At 36.6% G+C, this 15,023-nt stretch overlaps 2 protein-coding genes and 1 long non-coding RNA gene across 6 annotated transcripts; all 3 read left to right on the top strand.

Annotated features, from left to right (window-relative positions):
* The first annotated feature begins 576 nt into the window (after positions 1-576).
* On the top strand, positions 577-6,097 carry LOC132108178 (GTPase HRas-like). Of its 4 annotated transcripts, XM_059514795.1 has the most exons (7): positions 577-803; positions 884-1,000; positions 2,323-2,457; positions 2,796-2,974; positions 3,074-3,233; positions 4,080-4,203; positions 4,347-6,097. In XM_059514795.1, exons 3-6 carry the CDS (start codon positions 2,347-2,349, stop codon positions 4,197-4,199), a joined length of 570 nt encoding a protein of 189 aa, XP_059370778.1. In that variant the 5' UTR covers positions 577-803; positions 884-1,000; positions 2,323-2,346; the 3' UTR covers positions 4,200-4,203; positions 4,347-6,097. The 4 variants fall into 4 exon arrangements, with proteins under 4 accessions (XP_059370778.1, XP_059370769.1, XP_059370794.1 ...); XM_059514786.1 differs by lacking the exon at positions 884-1,000; XM_059514811.1 differs by lacking the exon at positions 884-1,000 and having other exon boundaries at positions 4,080-4,220.
* Positions 6,098-6,155: 58 nt separating this feature from the next.
* LOC132108201 (tumor susceptibility gene 101 protein-like) lies at positions 6,156-11,855 on the top strand. Its single transcript, XM_059514823.1, has 10 exons — positions 6,156-6,576; positions 6,656-6,743; positions 8,661-8,726; positions 8,867-9,030; positions 9,122-9,248; positions 9,344-9,404; positions 10,298-10,377; positions 10,789-10,991; positions 11,165-11,404; positions 11,518-11,855. Exons 1-10 carry the CDS (start codon positions 6,532-6,534, stop codon positions 11,605-11,607), a joined length of 1,164 nt encoding a protein of 387 aa, XP_059370806.1. The 5' UTR covers positions 6,156-6,531; the 3' UTR covers positions 11,608-11,855.
* Positions 11,856-11,860: 5 nt separating this feature from the next.
* On the top strand, positions 11,861-13,139 carry LOC132108206 (uncharacterized). The gene is made up of 2 exons (XR_009424418.1): positions 11,861-12,372; positions 12,445-13,139. It is a non-coding gene; the product is annotated as an uncharacterized LOC132108206 (long non-coding RNA).
* Positions 13,140-15,023: the final 1,884 nt, after the last annotated feature.

Below are 15,023 nucleotides of genomic sequence, written 5' to 3'. Positions count from 1 at the left end.
AAATCACTATCCATATCTGAGAAAGACAGTGCCGACACATTTATAGCCCATCACGCACATGCTTAGCACTCTGTATTTTCTTGAAATGTGTGAAAGCAATGTAGGCTATATAAGACACTTAAAAACAGAAATGAAAAACAGAAAAATAATTACACTAAATTGGGGGGGGGGGTCATTATTCGACTGCTTTATCGTGGGAAATTTACCTAATTTCAGTGATTAACTATTCAATAATATATATATATATATATATATATATATAGGCAATGTTGTGCAATAAATCAAAGGATTTACAAAATTTATAACCTATATTTTTTTTAAAAAGTTGAGTCACTGAATGTTTTATCTGAAATTTCCCTCTGAATGCCAGTGTTTTTGTTTGTTTGTTTAAGAAAGAGGGAAGCAGATGTTGTTTTGTGTTTTGCAACATAAGACAGCACACCTGTAAGTAAGGTTGAGAAAGTGTGTGTGTGTGTGTGTGTGTGTGTGTGTGTGTGTGTGTGTGTGTGTACTGAGACACTCGGGGTTTGGGCGTGTGCGGTGGCTGTAAGCGCACTCTTCTTTCTTCCCCCTACACACACACACAAACTCTCTCTTTCTGCTTGCCTATCAGTCGACCCACACCGGCTGCTCGTTGTCCAGTGTTTGTGTTGCTCGCATCTGCGTGAGTGAATCTGTACCGCGCGAGAAGAACCATACACGCGCGCTGTGTGAGAGGAGCAGCGGGAAGGATGTCGACATATTATTGAGTTGTGCTGCGTGTCTGTCGTCGAGACGAGCGAACAGCGCCGTACGTGTGTTCAGTAAGTAGTCCAGCCGCTGTCTTTCTATGCTGTGTGTCTCGCAGGAATAACAGCAGCAACAAAATGTGCCTTCCTTGCAGACGCTGGACGGAACATTTTGTTGGCGTCAGGACATAAACCATTTCACCAACACCTAGAAACTGGAGAACTACTACTACAGTAGTAAACACGAAAAACGAAACAAATGCGTCAAACCAGTGAGCGCGTCTGACTTCAATTCATCTCTATTTTGTTACATTATAGCGAGCTGTGCAGTTATCAAATACTCATATACAGCGGGGTTCTGCTTGGATAATGGTCGATTCAGGAGATGTAAGTGCATTTAAACCGACAGAACCAGAGACGTTTGACTAAGTCTAGTTTTTGTTCTCTAATGGGTTTTGTTTAGGGACATTTTTGAAACTTATTATCACATAGATTGGTTGTCATTATGTTTATTGTAAGGCTAGCAGAGATCATATCATCCAGATGACCACGTTGTTTACATTTTCTGACAAATCAATAAAGGTGATGTCATTGTATTCCAGCATTAATGGGAAAAAATAAATATAATTAATATTTTTTCTATATTCATATTTTTTCTATTTTTTATAGAATATATATATATATATATATATATATATTAGTATGGGTGTGTGTGCTTTGTGAAAGTCTTCAAAGGGTGACATCCCTGGTACAGTATGATCACTAATTTTATGGGCAAAAAAACACTTAAAATTATAGATTTTAGTTAATCCAAATTTAAAGCATGACCTGATGCATAAAAGTGATTATAAAAGTTGTAAAAACTAAAAAAATTATAAAAATAATAATTTCACAAGTAAGGCTACATGATAGGTGGAAGAGCTCTTGCAGAGCTCTTGGTGGAAGATTTTCAACTGCAGTACTTGATGCTGTGTCCATACAGCTCAGCTGAACCTGATGGCTTGACTATTGTTTAAATAGTTCACAATGATTCAGATGACCCATTATTCCTTTTGATCTCCATAGCAAATAATAACCTATTTAATAACCTTTTTTTTTGTACTCAATTTTTTGGTTATTTAAATATTATAGGTATGTTATCTGCTCCATATGTTTTAGGAAATATCCATAGATGGTCATCTATTATATGTAGATTCTTTGAAGTTCCTCTTCTCCTGAGGATCGATATTTTATTATGTAGGTGGTCTAATAAGTTTGGTAGGAATGAAATCACACTGCACCAAGCATTTGAAACTAATAACACAAATAGATAACTGTCAGGAAAAGTCCTTTGTAAGTTTCCCCTGGCAGCCTAAAATAGCTTTTCTTTTTGTCCTGTCTCACACGACACAAGGGTAATTTCATCTGTATTAAATACTGTCGGCAGGATGAGTGCTTCACTCCAGGAAACTCTTGATGTTGACTGGCTTCACTTTTTTACTGATTTCACTTTGTCCAACAGTCTGTTTCAAGTGTAAGGCCTGTTATGATTTAATTCAGAATTTCCCCAAATTCATCCTTTTCTCAAATGTCCTTGTTCCTTGTTTTCCCTTAGCTTCCGACACGGTAGCAGTTAATAATGACGGAATATAAGTTAGTGGTGGTTGGTGCAGGTGGTGTGGGCAAGAGTGCTCTGACCATCCAGCTCATCCAGAACCACTTTGTGGATGAATACGACCCAACCATTGAGGTAAACCAAATATCAGCTATTTTTTGTCATTTACCTTTGTCTCATATTTAATCATTTATTTAATAACTATTTGTTTATTTATTATATTGATTGATTGATTTTTAATTCAATAGACCTCAGTTCAGAATAAAGTTCCCTAATTTCAAATATATTATATGAACATGAAACATCTAAATATCATCTGAATGGAAAACATTTGCACTGTTTCGGCCAAACAGGCTGCAGTTCCCACTTTCTTTTATCAGTAACAGGATTCATTTAATTCTATGCTGCAATATCAATTTAGCAGTAAGAGAATTCACAGACATTGAATATTTCTGCATTGTTTTTCCTCACAGGACTCGTATAGGAAACAAGTGGTGATTGATGGAGAGACGTGTCTGTTGGATATCCTGGATACTGCAGGTCAGGAAGAGTACAGTGCAATGAGAGACCAGTACATGAGGACCGGAGAGGGCTTTCTCTGTGTCTTTGCCATCAACAATATCAAGTCTTTTGAGGACATTCATCAGTACAGGTTAAATGAATGAAAACTGTATAAGTACAACAATACATTTATATATATATATATATATTTTACATGTGTGTGTGTCTTTGTTTTCGTTGCTTTTAAAAGGGAACAGATTAAGAGGGTTAAAGACTCTGATGATGTGCCTATGGTGCTTGTGGGTAATAAATGTGACTTACCAGCGCGCACCGTGGACACAAGACAAGCCCAGGAACTCGCCCGTAGCTACGGTATACCCTACATTGAAACCTCAGCCAAGACGAGACAGGTTAGAAACATTTTCTTATAAGATTTTATTATAAAATTCTGTCAAGTATCAAGCTGCCCTCGTTTCATTTTGTGCATTGCACTCTTTATGTATTTTTGGTTCTTTGGCATCTGTGGTTTCATGAAGAACCTTTTCTAAAATCTGTGCAATCTTTCCAAGGTTCTTTAGAATATTCAAATGTTTTTCATGCTAAGAGCAAATGATTTTTTTATAAACAGAACATCGGATAAAATTTTCACTCTTTTAGATTTTTTTTTTTTTTGCATTTAGTTAGGTTAGAAAAGCTGAAAAAAACACAGCCAGTTTGTTAGGGGCTGTCTGAGTCTCAAGCATTGTCATCCAGCAAGCTGTTCCAGTTTGTAGCCGGTTTCTATATAGATAGCTAGCTATTTGAATAAGACCACCTCCAAGCCATATATGGAGCCCAAGGCCATTCCACAGAAGAGAGGGGCGGGGGTGAGCAGTAGCTCATTATCATATAAAGAGACATGCTCCGAAACGACTTGCTGTCAACAGAGCTGTTTTTGCCAAGGTAAAAAGGGTGTTGTTTTACAAGACCATTGAGGAATTTTCATCAAAGTATGTTACAGACATTTCATGAAGACCCTAAAGAATCATACCAACTTGTGGAAAACAGGCATCCGATGTCCCTTTTAAGAACTGGTTCTTATATTGCATCACAAAAAAAAATTAATAATAACATTTTGGACCATTTAATTATACGAGTGTGGTGGCATGTATAGCTCAGGATAAACTATAACCAACAGCCAGAATGTAAGAAGAAAAGCTCTAATTAGTGTGTGTGTGTGTGTGTGTGTGTGTGTGTGTGTGTGTGTTTCTATTCAGGGAGTGGAAGATGCCTTTTATACTCTTGTCCGTGAAATCAGGCAGCATAAGCTGAGGAAACTGAACCCGCCTGATGATAATGGCCAAGGCTGTATGAACTGCCGCTGTGTGGTGTCATGATCTGGTAAACATTTTTATCCTGTAAGCTTGTTAACCTAGTATATATTCGTACGGTTCTCAATAAATGAAACATATGAGTATTCCAGGATAACTAAGCCATTGTGTACTGCTACTCATGTGTACTCCGTTCTTCACTTGTCTTTGCAGTGAATGTGCATGACGAGGCTTTTAGAGCGGTGCAGCCTTCCAGACCACAAACACTGCAACACAGATGCTGGACATTTAGAGCAGACTGTGTAAAAGGGAAATCTTTATTCTGGCAGTCCTTCTTCTTTGGGATGCTCCCGTTTCGCTCCTTCATTGGAGATGAAATAAGTTGTACCTCATTTTTACAGTCTCAACACTGGAGTTTCTAAAACTGGATGAAGCTTTCACACCTAAATATATTCACATTAAACAAAACTATCTACTCTTAACTGGAAGTAATAGCTCAGAGAATAACCTCTCATATTGCTTTGTCAAATGTGGATGTTAGAAAAACACTTTACGAGATTGGAGATGAGAAACACTACATCAGTTATATTAGCATACATCTAGATTTGTTGCTTAGAGCAAGTCTAACCAAATAAAATGTACACAATTCATGGCTTTCCCTAGCAAAGAGGACTTTTAGTCTTATGCAGTGTATTTATCAGAGGTTAAGGTGCAATAGATTGCCATTAGAAGGTACACCTCCGTTAAGTCTTTGATTTGCACAAGGGGTTGGAAAAACGGAGGACTTTATTCTTTGTTAGCTTTTGGTTTTGAATGGCCCTCAGGTTCTTTGAATTGTGGCTTGATTAGATATCCGGATGGAATGCTTTTTATTTCTCGATATTAGACAAACGCATTGCAGATAATCGCATTGGCTTAAGACAGACTGACAAAGATCTTTTCAAAGAATATTCATATTTGTTGGAAAATGAATGCAAAGCTACTATAAAAGCTTGGACTGGAAAGCCTTGTTGATATTCTTGCCAAGCACTGTGCTGTTCCTATGTTCAGGGCATAAGCTTGAAACTTTTACACGTATACCATATTATCTACTCATCAACTGCATGTTTCCCTTATGCCGTTCTGAGGTAAATATTCCATGTTTGTGCCATTAGGGAGTGAAGATGTAGGTTTAAATCTGGAATTCAAATGAAAATGAAAAAAAAACACATATTGACTGTATACCCTTACTGTAAATTATCATATGGGGAACCTTAAGTTATATGTTCATAGGCAACATATGGCCTTGTAATTGCAGGGAAGAGCCACAGTCTGGACTTTCTCTTTTTTGATTGCTTAAAAGTAGCTCATGTCTCCTTGCATAGTACAGATTTTAAATCTCAACGAAGATCTTTCTAATTAATTTACTTAGATCAGATTTACTGACATGTCAGTAAAGTAGACATTTGACTAGTGAGTGTATTCTCTTTCTGGTTGAAACTGGATGATTTTTCTGTAAGGATTCTGGTGTTTTATTCCCAGACAGTCTATTGATTGTTCTCAAGGACATACATGGGCGGCTTTGATTCTCTCTTTAAATCACAAGTCAGTAGCTATGGATATGACCTTCAGGGGATTCTGTCAGAATACTGTGGGCATTCAGATCTTTTTGATAGGTTTACTGTCTATGCTGCCTCTGAATAATGTGGGTTTATCAGGTGGGGAGACTGCTGCCACTTACCGAATATTGTTTTACATCAATACTGTTGTGGCCATTTTCCGTAACACTCTGATTAACATTATGTAAAATAATCCACAAACACGGGACCTGTCCAATGTTATTCTGTTTTGAACTTGTCGTACGCCAACTGCTGCTGCTAAATAATTTTTATGTTTTCTTTCTTTTTTTACTGAAAAGAAATTGTAGAACTCAGCGCTAGCGTTCCAAAAGGCTGTGTCTGTTCTGGTATTAAATAATCATATTGGTTATTTTTGTGTCTTTAGTGTGTGAAGACAACAATGAATTTCCTTTTAACAATATGTTATAGATCTGTGGGTACCATTATTATTGTGTTATGAAAGAAAATCAAATAAAGAGGTTTGTTTTGATTACCTGAGCATCCTTTTTACATTTGCACATTTAAACTTTTTTTTAAATCACATATTACTTGGTTACTGTATCGTGAAGATGAATTTATAAAGTGTAAAAATTATTCTAGCAGTAATTGCTGTAAAGTGCTGCGTCATTAGTCATCTGACCGGAAGAGACTTCGTGTATTTTAGCCGTGATTTCCTTGTTTATGTATGCATGCGATGGTTATATTTTTTTATGAATTTACGTCCTTAACAACAACTGCATAATTCAGCTAATAAACGCTGTGCAGTCGTTTTAAGTAATACATTAGTTCATAGTATTTCTATGGCGGTAATCAACGAAAGTTCCGTACGGAAAATGCTGTCGAAGGTACGTTTAAGACTTGCATACTAGAGAAGCTGTTTACAAAGTAATGTTAAATATGTGTTATGTTTTTCTGTGTAAACAGATTTATAAATACAGGGATCTGACCGCACGCGACATAACAATCGTCGCGTCTCACTATAAAGATCTTAAACCTGTGATGGACAACTACGGTAAGACTTCACCTGCCTCCAAACTTAAACTAGCTAACGTTACTTTTTTTTGCATTGTAATGTTTGGATGCACAGTAGGTGAGGGAGATGGGTTTAATCTAGCAAACCTGCTTATTTTTCATATGGCTTTATCTATACAGGTCACATCAAACACGTCATGTGTTAGAAATGCATGAAAAGTGATGAGCTTTTTTTAAATAAAAGAAAAAAAAGTTTGACATGTCAATGTATTTTTTACATGCCACATTAAAATAATTTTTATTTCAAAGCAAAGTTTAATAAATTATTTGAGATACTGGTTATGAATTATTAAATACCGCATATTTCCTAAAGTGGTGGCTGTAGAGAAATGTGTCAGATGCTTCAGAAAGGAAATATTGTTACATAAGTCTCATTGTCCCTTGATGTTTAAAGAATATGAAGGAGTACTTTCAAAATGAACCCAACATTTCAAAGTAAATTATGAAGGATTTCCCCCACAAAATTATGTATTAAAGAAGTTTGTGATATATATTGCACCGCTTTGAAGTATTGTGAATATTACACCTTCTTATGACTGTTTTATAGATCTGTTGAAGAAACAGAAAATTGTGCTGCCAAGCAAGACCCGGAATGTCATAGTGTTTTTCCCCATGAATCTGACATAAGTGCATTTAACAGTAAACTTAACTTATAAATAACTTAAAAAACACAAATATAACAATTAATATATATATATATATATATATATGTATATATGTATATAGCGGATAATTTAATTGCAGCTGCGGACTCAGGTGAAGTTTAAGCTCATCCGCACATATCTACACTAAGGCCCTGTCCCAAATGGCGCACTTCATGTTGACTTTCGGTCTCGTGGACTTAAATTGCACATGCTCGCCTACGTCTACGAGTCCATAGGCCATCCCATTCAGCATTTTAACGCTCTGAAGTGTGCTCCGCAGCGCCCCCTTTGTACCCTTGAAGCGGTCTTCCGCTTTAAATGTAGGTATCATTACGGTTTTTATGACCTAGGTGTACATTTTATCAGTTGTTACCTACAGTTTATACAAACATAATGGTCATCGACCAGTGGTTAATATCTCAAACATAATAATAGCCCGTTGAATAATACGATCGCATTATGATTCATTAAATAAATAGAACCGAATGTCAGGGCTTTACTGAGTCATATGTAAACCTATTATTTATAAACCTGTAAAAACTTTATTACAGGCGTGAGCACCGAGTCTGTCCAAAAAATACCTCTCAATGTGCCCCCGTGGACTCGCACCAAGGGCCCTATAGGTCTACACTACATGACGTCACCAAAGTGTGGACTCTGAGGAAGTCCACAAGTCTGGAGTGTGCCATTTCGGACAGGCCTAAGACCAGTAGCAAACAATGCAGCGCGCTCTGCTGGACAAACTAAGTAATTACACCATTCAGAAGCATTTCATCTGCATTATATGTTCTTTAAAAAATGAATAAATAAATAACTTTCATATCGGCAGTATATTCGCTGATACCGATATATCTCAGACAGGCTAATATTGGCCGATAATATAGGCAAAACTATATATCGCTGGGGCTCATTTTTTTTAAACATGTGCTTTACTTAATGGCATAATTCACCCAAAAATGAAAAAATTGCCGAAAATATACTCATCCTCAGGCCATCCAAGTTGTAGGTTTGCATCACATCTCTTGCTCACAAATGGATCCTCTGCAGTGATTGGGTGCTATCAGAATGAGAATTCAAACATCACGATAATCCACGATTGCTTTAAATTGCTTTGTGTTATGAATAAACTCTGCCACAAGTTGAGTAAATGTTGTGTCTTGTCCTCTGATTTTTCTGAATGATATCAGTTCCATCGTGCAGTAAATATACAGGTATGTAATTGCCCTGCTCTCATTCAGTTTTCTTTATTTCAGTGTTCAATGATGGCTCCACCAAAGAGCTGTTGAGTCTCACAGGAACAGTGCCAGTAAGCTACCGAGGTATAGACAGCACTGCTTTCAAGCAGTGTTTGAGTTTCTCCATTCCTCAGACCCATTTAGCAATCCAGCTGTATCCAGATGAGTCATTTCTTTATGTTGGACGGACCCTTTTTCCTATTTAATATTTTTCTCTTCAATAGGAAATGTGTACAACATTCCCATCTGCCTGTGGCTTCTGGACACGTATCCCTACAACCCTCCCATCTGTTTTGTCAAACCCACAAGTGCCATGATGATAAAAACAGGGAAACATGTTGATGCCAATGGAAAGATTTACCTCCCATACCTGCATGAATGGAAACCTGTGTGATTTATTATTATTATTATTTTTTTTGTCTTTGTCTGTTTAATGTAGGATGACATAAACCACCCTTTTTTGTTTTTCTTTTTTTTAGCTCCAGTCTGATTTGTTAGGACTGATCCAGGTGATGATTGTGGTGTTTGGAGAGGAACCACCAGTTATCTCACGGCCCACCACTCAGGCATCTTACCCAGCATTCCCAGCAGCAGGCCCACCTAATTGTGAGCGTAGACTTGCGTCTGATCTTTTTGATTCAATGCAATATTTTTGATCTCATTTTAAAGTTTATGTAACATTTGTATAAACATTTTTCCAGCTTCTTACATGCCAAGCACACCAGGGTTGCCTTATGGTCAAGGTCACTCTTCCAATCCAGGGTAAGTGCTTTCAGTGTGCCAATCACAAATCTTGGCCATATGATCAACTCAATTCCTACATATAAACACTAACATTCAAAAGCAGTATGTTGTTTTTTTTAATTTATTTTAAAAATACATTAAAACAGAAAATGGTTGTTTTATTCAAATATTACTCTTTTTACTGTATTTTTGTAAAAAAAAAAAAATGCAAATAGACATTTATTTGTATACTAGGCAGCATTCTGTAAATCTAAGTACAGGTAAAAGCACCACAAGTTTCTGACAGAGTCGTGAAAATAAAACCTATTTTTGTGCATATATGAAACAATGTGAAGGATGTGTGTAGAAATGTTTTATTAAGCAGAATTAGCAAACTACTGCTGGTTTGATTGAATATCTCCAGCATTTACACAAGAGAATAGGAGGAAAAGAACAAACATGTCTTTCATTCGCAATACATTTTCTTAATAGATGTACACTCTGATGCATTCAATCTTTTTTTTTTTGGAATGAAGGCTTAGCCAGAATATAATCAGGATAGATCTAGTTAGAAATTGTCACTTGGAAGTGCTCATGCAAGAGTATTGAGAGTTCCTATAATGAATATAATCATGAATAAAATTGTATTTTCCTTCTTTGAAGAATTAATTGAATTCTTGTGATATTATGTAGATATTACTAAGATAAAGGACAAGTAAAATGAGTCATATTTGTCCAGTTTAGCAACACTTTTACTACTAATGAAAAGTTATAACTATGCTAGATCACTAACAGGCTTGTGACTGAAGTGTATATAAAGAGATGAGACAGAATATTGGGTAGGTGTCATTGTGTTAAATCTGGCTGTGTAAAGAATTTTTACTACATACATATATATATATATATATATATATATAATTTCTGTCTGTCAGTGGATTTCAGGGCTACCCTTATCCTGCAGTAGTCCCAGGATACCCCACTACCTCAGGCTCCTCTCCCTACACCCCAGTGGGTGAGCATTTTTATCATTATAGGGTGGTTGTGTACACACACTGCCAACACAAGTTTCAGTTCGATGACCCCTTTAAGCTTCACAACTGTTTTTAACTGTGATAATAAGAAATGTTCCTTCAACAGCAAATCAGTTTATTAGAATGATTTCTGAAGGATCATGTGATACTGCGGACTGGAGTAATGATCAAGAGATTTAATGCAGGAAGAAATATATAAAATAACATATTAAAAAAGAAAATGGTTATTTTAAATAGTAAAAATATTTTACACTATTACTGTTATTACTGTATTTTTGATGCAGCCTTCGTGAGCATTGGATACTGGAAAATTTACTGACCAAGATTTTAAACAGAAGTGTACATAAAAACTGTACTTTGGAACACCTGCAAACATTTTGGCTGTGTTTCAGGACCCACCCGTGATGGTACCATCGGAGAGGACACAATCCGTGCATCTTTGGTGTCTGCAGTCAGTGACAAGCTGCGCCGGCGGATGAAAGAAGAGATGGATCGAGCACAGGCAGAGCTGGACACTCTGAAGAGGACAGAGGAGGACCTAAAGAGAGGCCACCAGAAGCTGGAGGAGATGGTGACCAAACTAGACCTGGAGATGGTACAAGAGACACTTTTGAATTGTACCCTGTTGCCTTGTTGATACTTGAGCTAATCATGACTCGTGCTTTTAACTTTCTAGTAAGTCACTGTTTTTAACAAGGCCTGTAAGCAATGTTTTTAATGTTTTGTAAGATACATAATATTAATGATGTTCTTTCCATTGAATTGCAGGCTGATGTGGAAAAAAACATTGATCTCCTTAAGCAGAGAGATGAGGAGCTGACTGTTGCTCTGGAAAAAACGGAGAACCAGTCTGAGAACAATGACATTGAAGATGTGATTGTGCCCACTGCTCCCCTTTATAAGCAGATTCTGAACCTCTACGCTGAAGAAAACGCCGTAGAAGACACCATCTTCTACTTGGGTGAAGCGTTACGCAAAGATGTCATTGACTTGGATGTCTTTCTTAAGGTTGGTCTCAACTGCATTATTTTGTTAAGCATTGTCATGTCGAGTAAGCTGTAAAGCACAATATTTGAATATTTATATTAACAGAGTATTCTTTTGTGTGCGTTTGTGTGCAGCATGTGCGCCTTCTCTCCAGAAAACAGTTCCAGTTGAGAGCCCTGATGCAGAAGGCCCGGAAAATAGCAGGCCTCAATGACCTGTACTGACCTGCCCAAATAAATCATTCCCCCTCTCAGTTATTACACATGCACTCTATGGCAAGCACCCTACCTTTTATCCAAAAACAGGGGGTTTGGGACCCTCCTTTCCTCAAATCACAGTCTTTCTAAGTACAGAAAGATGTGAAAGGTGACTAATACACCCAGGGCCAAAATATTCAAGTATACATTCATATCATCATTATTACAAATAACAAGTGCATTGAATATATCTTTATAATAAAAAAATGAAGTGACCTTTGCAGAGAGGAAACGATAAATCAAGCATTTTCAACTGATTTTTCCTCAGCTATGGAGTTTAGCATAGACTTAAAAATAGCAACTGTTGCACTTTATGTAACTTGTGCCTCATATTCTTTTAAAGTGTCTTTTCAGATATTTTTGAGAATGGCTTTCAATATGCTCAACCTAAATGTCTTATTTTTATATTGTTTAATCTCCAAATATGTGCATGTACTAAATAATTATCTTAAAATCAGCAAGTTTGTAAATCAGTTTTCTTAACATCTCAGAATCTAATTAGATCATTATGAATTCTTCCTCATTATCATTGTCCACTATGTAACACACTTTTGCAGTCCTGCTTGTGATTTATTCATGTGTTGTCAGTTATAACATTCTTATTTACAGTTGTTATGCAGTCAGATTACAAGAATGTGCTTGGTATTAATGCAGATTTAATGACAAAAATATGCTGAAATTTTGATATTGAACTTGTATATCTATTTAAGATGTGATGCATAAAACCACAAAGTATGATGGGAACATTTTCTTTGCAAACATGCTTGGAGTATTGTTTGGTTGCTGGTTTAATCATGGATGAAGCTTACAATCAAGGGAAACATAGAATAACACACTGATTGTGCAGTATACCTTTAAAAAAATTAATAGCTTAAAAAAATATAAACAAGAAAAACTCTTAAATCTGGGTCTGATTAACTAAATGTTTAACATTATCACACTAGATGTTTAGATTTTAAAAAAGTAAAGTCTTTAATTTAGTGTAATTTCAAGCTGTTTATTTTCATTTATTTTTCTTTTGCAAATCTTCTGTTGCAAAGTTTCATTATTGAAGTTTAGTGGTTCATTGTAGAAAATAATAAGAGACACTGAACAACTGTCTTAGGTTGCCAAATTTGCTGTTTTCCTATGGAAAATGGACTACTATTAAACAGTTTTCACAGGTTTCTTTTTTCTTTTTCACCCACAGGTTAAATGTCTAAATTATATTTGACAAAAAATGCATCTATAGAAATACAGTATTTCATTACATCCAATGTATATTCTACCAATGACAAAACTGCTTGATGATGAGGTATAGAAAGGAGAGTTTTGTAAAAACCGGGACAAGGGAGCCTGTCTGCTTTCATTTCCATGGTAACAGTTTGACTGGTCTCTAATTACTGCTAGTTATTAAAAAGTATGATGTCATCTACAGGCCAGCAATGAAATTTAAATTTTAGATTATAATCTGTAAATAGTTAATTTTGAAATGGTTCTAAAATAAAAGATTACCATCCACCGAAGGAATTTGTTCATCTGCTGTCAAGATATTAGGAAAACATACTGTATACAGCAGCACAGTGTGTTCAAGTTGTATGTAATACATAACAGTGACAGTAGAATATGCATGTCATATTTTAAGTTTTTATATTTGGGATAGGGAAATTTTTGATGTGCAGATCTGGCAACCCTGCAGCTGTCATCCATTCATGTTTTAGCATTTCTCATCTGGTAAATCTGAGGCCTTAGATTTGAATTATGTTGACATTTCAAGAGTAGACTTATTGTATGTGTGTGTGCCATGTTTTCTGTTACCGTTACACTGTAAACACACTTTTTTTTCGAAGTCATCAGTAAAACGTGATTGAAGTACGTTTTACAAGGAAACACTATTTCAGTTTGTCTACTTCCATGTTTAATTCAGTGTTACTTGCCGTTTCTTTGTAATTGTTTGAAATTTACTAGCAATTTCTGTGAAAATAGTTGAGGAACATTGATTTTAAGTTTTGTTTTAAATGTAAATCTATTGGTGTCTCCATTGCCTGATGCTCTAAAATCAGCAGTTAGCAAAATGCTGAATCTTCATATTTGTGCGATTCGGACCCATGTAAGAACCTTGCAGAGTGTGTCCTGTTACCACATGGCTGATAAATGATATCATCTTCATATGAACATTTTAGCTGTGCTGTGTGACCTTGCGTATTGTGTTTTGGTGGCTCCTTTAACCCTCTAACACTTGCATGCACACAGTCTGCACCTCAGACTGTCCCTGTTCGATCGTCTGAAATTTTTTTTCAGCCTCTAATCCAGCAGCTGTGAAAGAGGGTAGGACCGGTCAACTGTTTCAACTCTAATCAGCTTTTATTGCACATGGGAGAAAGAAACAGCCTGCCGCTGCTGGAATCTGTGCTCTTCATAATTCAGGTTTGGGTTGAGGGGGACAGGAGGTGTGTGGCGGCTGGATATGATGTTAAATCTAATTCACTCACTGCTGCTAGGCAGTGATGTGTCAGCAGGTGGAGATGTTAGAGCTAATAGGCCTGTCATAGTTGCTAACCTCAATCACTAACCTTCATAACAGCCTGTTCTCCTTTTAAACCACCCCTCTCTGCCTTTTCACAATCTTGGTTCAAAGTCAGATTTTTGCTTCCATAAATTCTATTTCTTTTTCTCGATTGCTTGAGGTGGTACTGCACTGACTGATAACCTTCTCATGTCATTTTTGAACCGAACAGATTACAACCCTTTTCAGTGTATTTTATCTGAAAGGTGACGAAAGTCACGTTTGATTTAGTGTAGCATGTATTTGATGTAGTATCTCAGATCAGGCCTGTTAACACTCGACAAAATGCTCGTTAAAAAGCACACAGAGCCTACAAATATTTTTATGGGGCTTAATGTGACACCTTGGCATTGTACTGGCAGAGGAAACTGGTGAAAGTGTTTATTGGCTGTCAGGTCATTGCCGCTGCTCTCAGCTGGAGTTGCGGTCCTAGCCTGCAGTGACAAGACAAAGCTGAAACATTGATGGTCTGTCCGGCGGTAGCCCCATTGTATGGGAATGCTATAGGTTTTGTTCTTTCTGACGGTCTGCTGACCTTAGTTTAAGAAAGCTCTCTGGGCGAAACCCAGGGCACAAGGGTTTGATTGAACTGACCAATGTGGATCCCCAAAGGATCTGTATCTGGGAACACAGAGTGAAAATATCCTGCACGTGAAGGCCTCAGGATTTGAAATCCACCCTCCAAACAACGAAAGACAGTTTGGACTGACAGAAAGCCATTGACATTTCCCCATACTAGTGGTTGAAGGTCATATTTGCAATTTTATTATTTTGAATTCTTATAAGTAGAGTGTTATATGAGTTTGAGTGAGATGTAGCTACTAATTTAATTCTGAAA

The sequence above is a fragment of the Carassius carassius genome, chromosome 2 (genome assembly GCF_963082965.1).
Source record: "Carassius carassius chromosome 2, fCarCar2.1, whole genome shotgun sequence".
Taxonomy (NCBI): Eukaryota; Metazoa; Chordata; class Actinopteri; order Cypriniformes; family Cyprinidae; genus Carassius; species Carassius carassius.
Note: the sequence above shows the minus strand (reverse complement) of the source record. Positions and strands in the feature narration are given on the sequence as shown.

Excerpts from the sequence above, each read along its gene's own strand:
- LOC132108201 (XM_059514823.1), top strand. The coding sequence starts at position 6,532 with ATGGCGGTAATCAACGAAAGTTCCGTACGGAAAATGCTGTCGAAG. Across the intron at positions 9,249-9,343 it reads AGCAGCAGGCCCACCTAATT|CTTCTTACATGCCAAGCACA; the intron begins GTGAGCGTAGAC and ends ACATTTTTCCAG. Across the intron at positions 9,405-10,297 it reads GGTCACTCTTCCAATCCAGG|TGGATTTCAGGGCTACCCTT; the intron begins GTAAGTGCTTTC and ends TCTGTCTGTCAG.
- LOC132108178 (XM_059514786.1), top strand. The coding sequence starts at position 2,347 with ATGACGGAATATAAGTTAGTGGTGGTTGGTGCAGGTGGTGTGGGCAAG. Across the intron at positions 2,975-3,073 it reads GAGGACATTCATCAGTACAG|GGAACAGATTAAGAGGGTTA; the intron begins GTTAAATGAATG and ends TGCTTTTAAAAG. Across the intron at positions 3,234-4,079 it reads CCTCAGCCAAGACGAGACAG|GGAGTGGAAGATGCCTTTTA; the intron begins GTTAGAAACATT and ends GTTTCTATTCAG.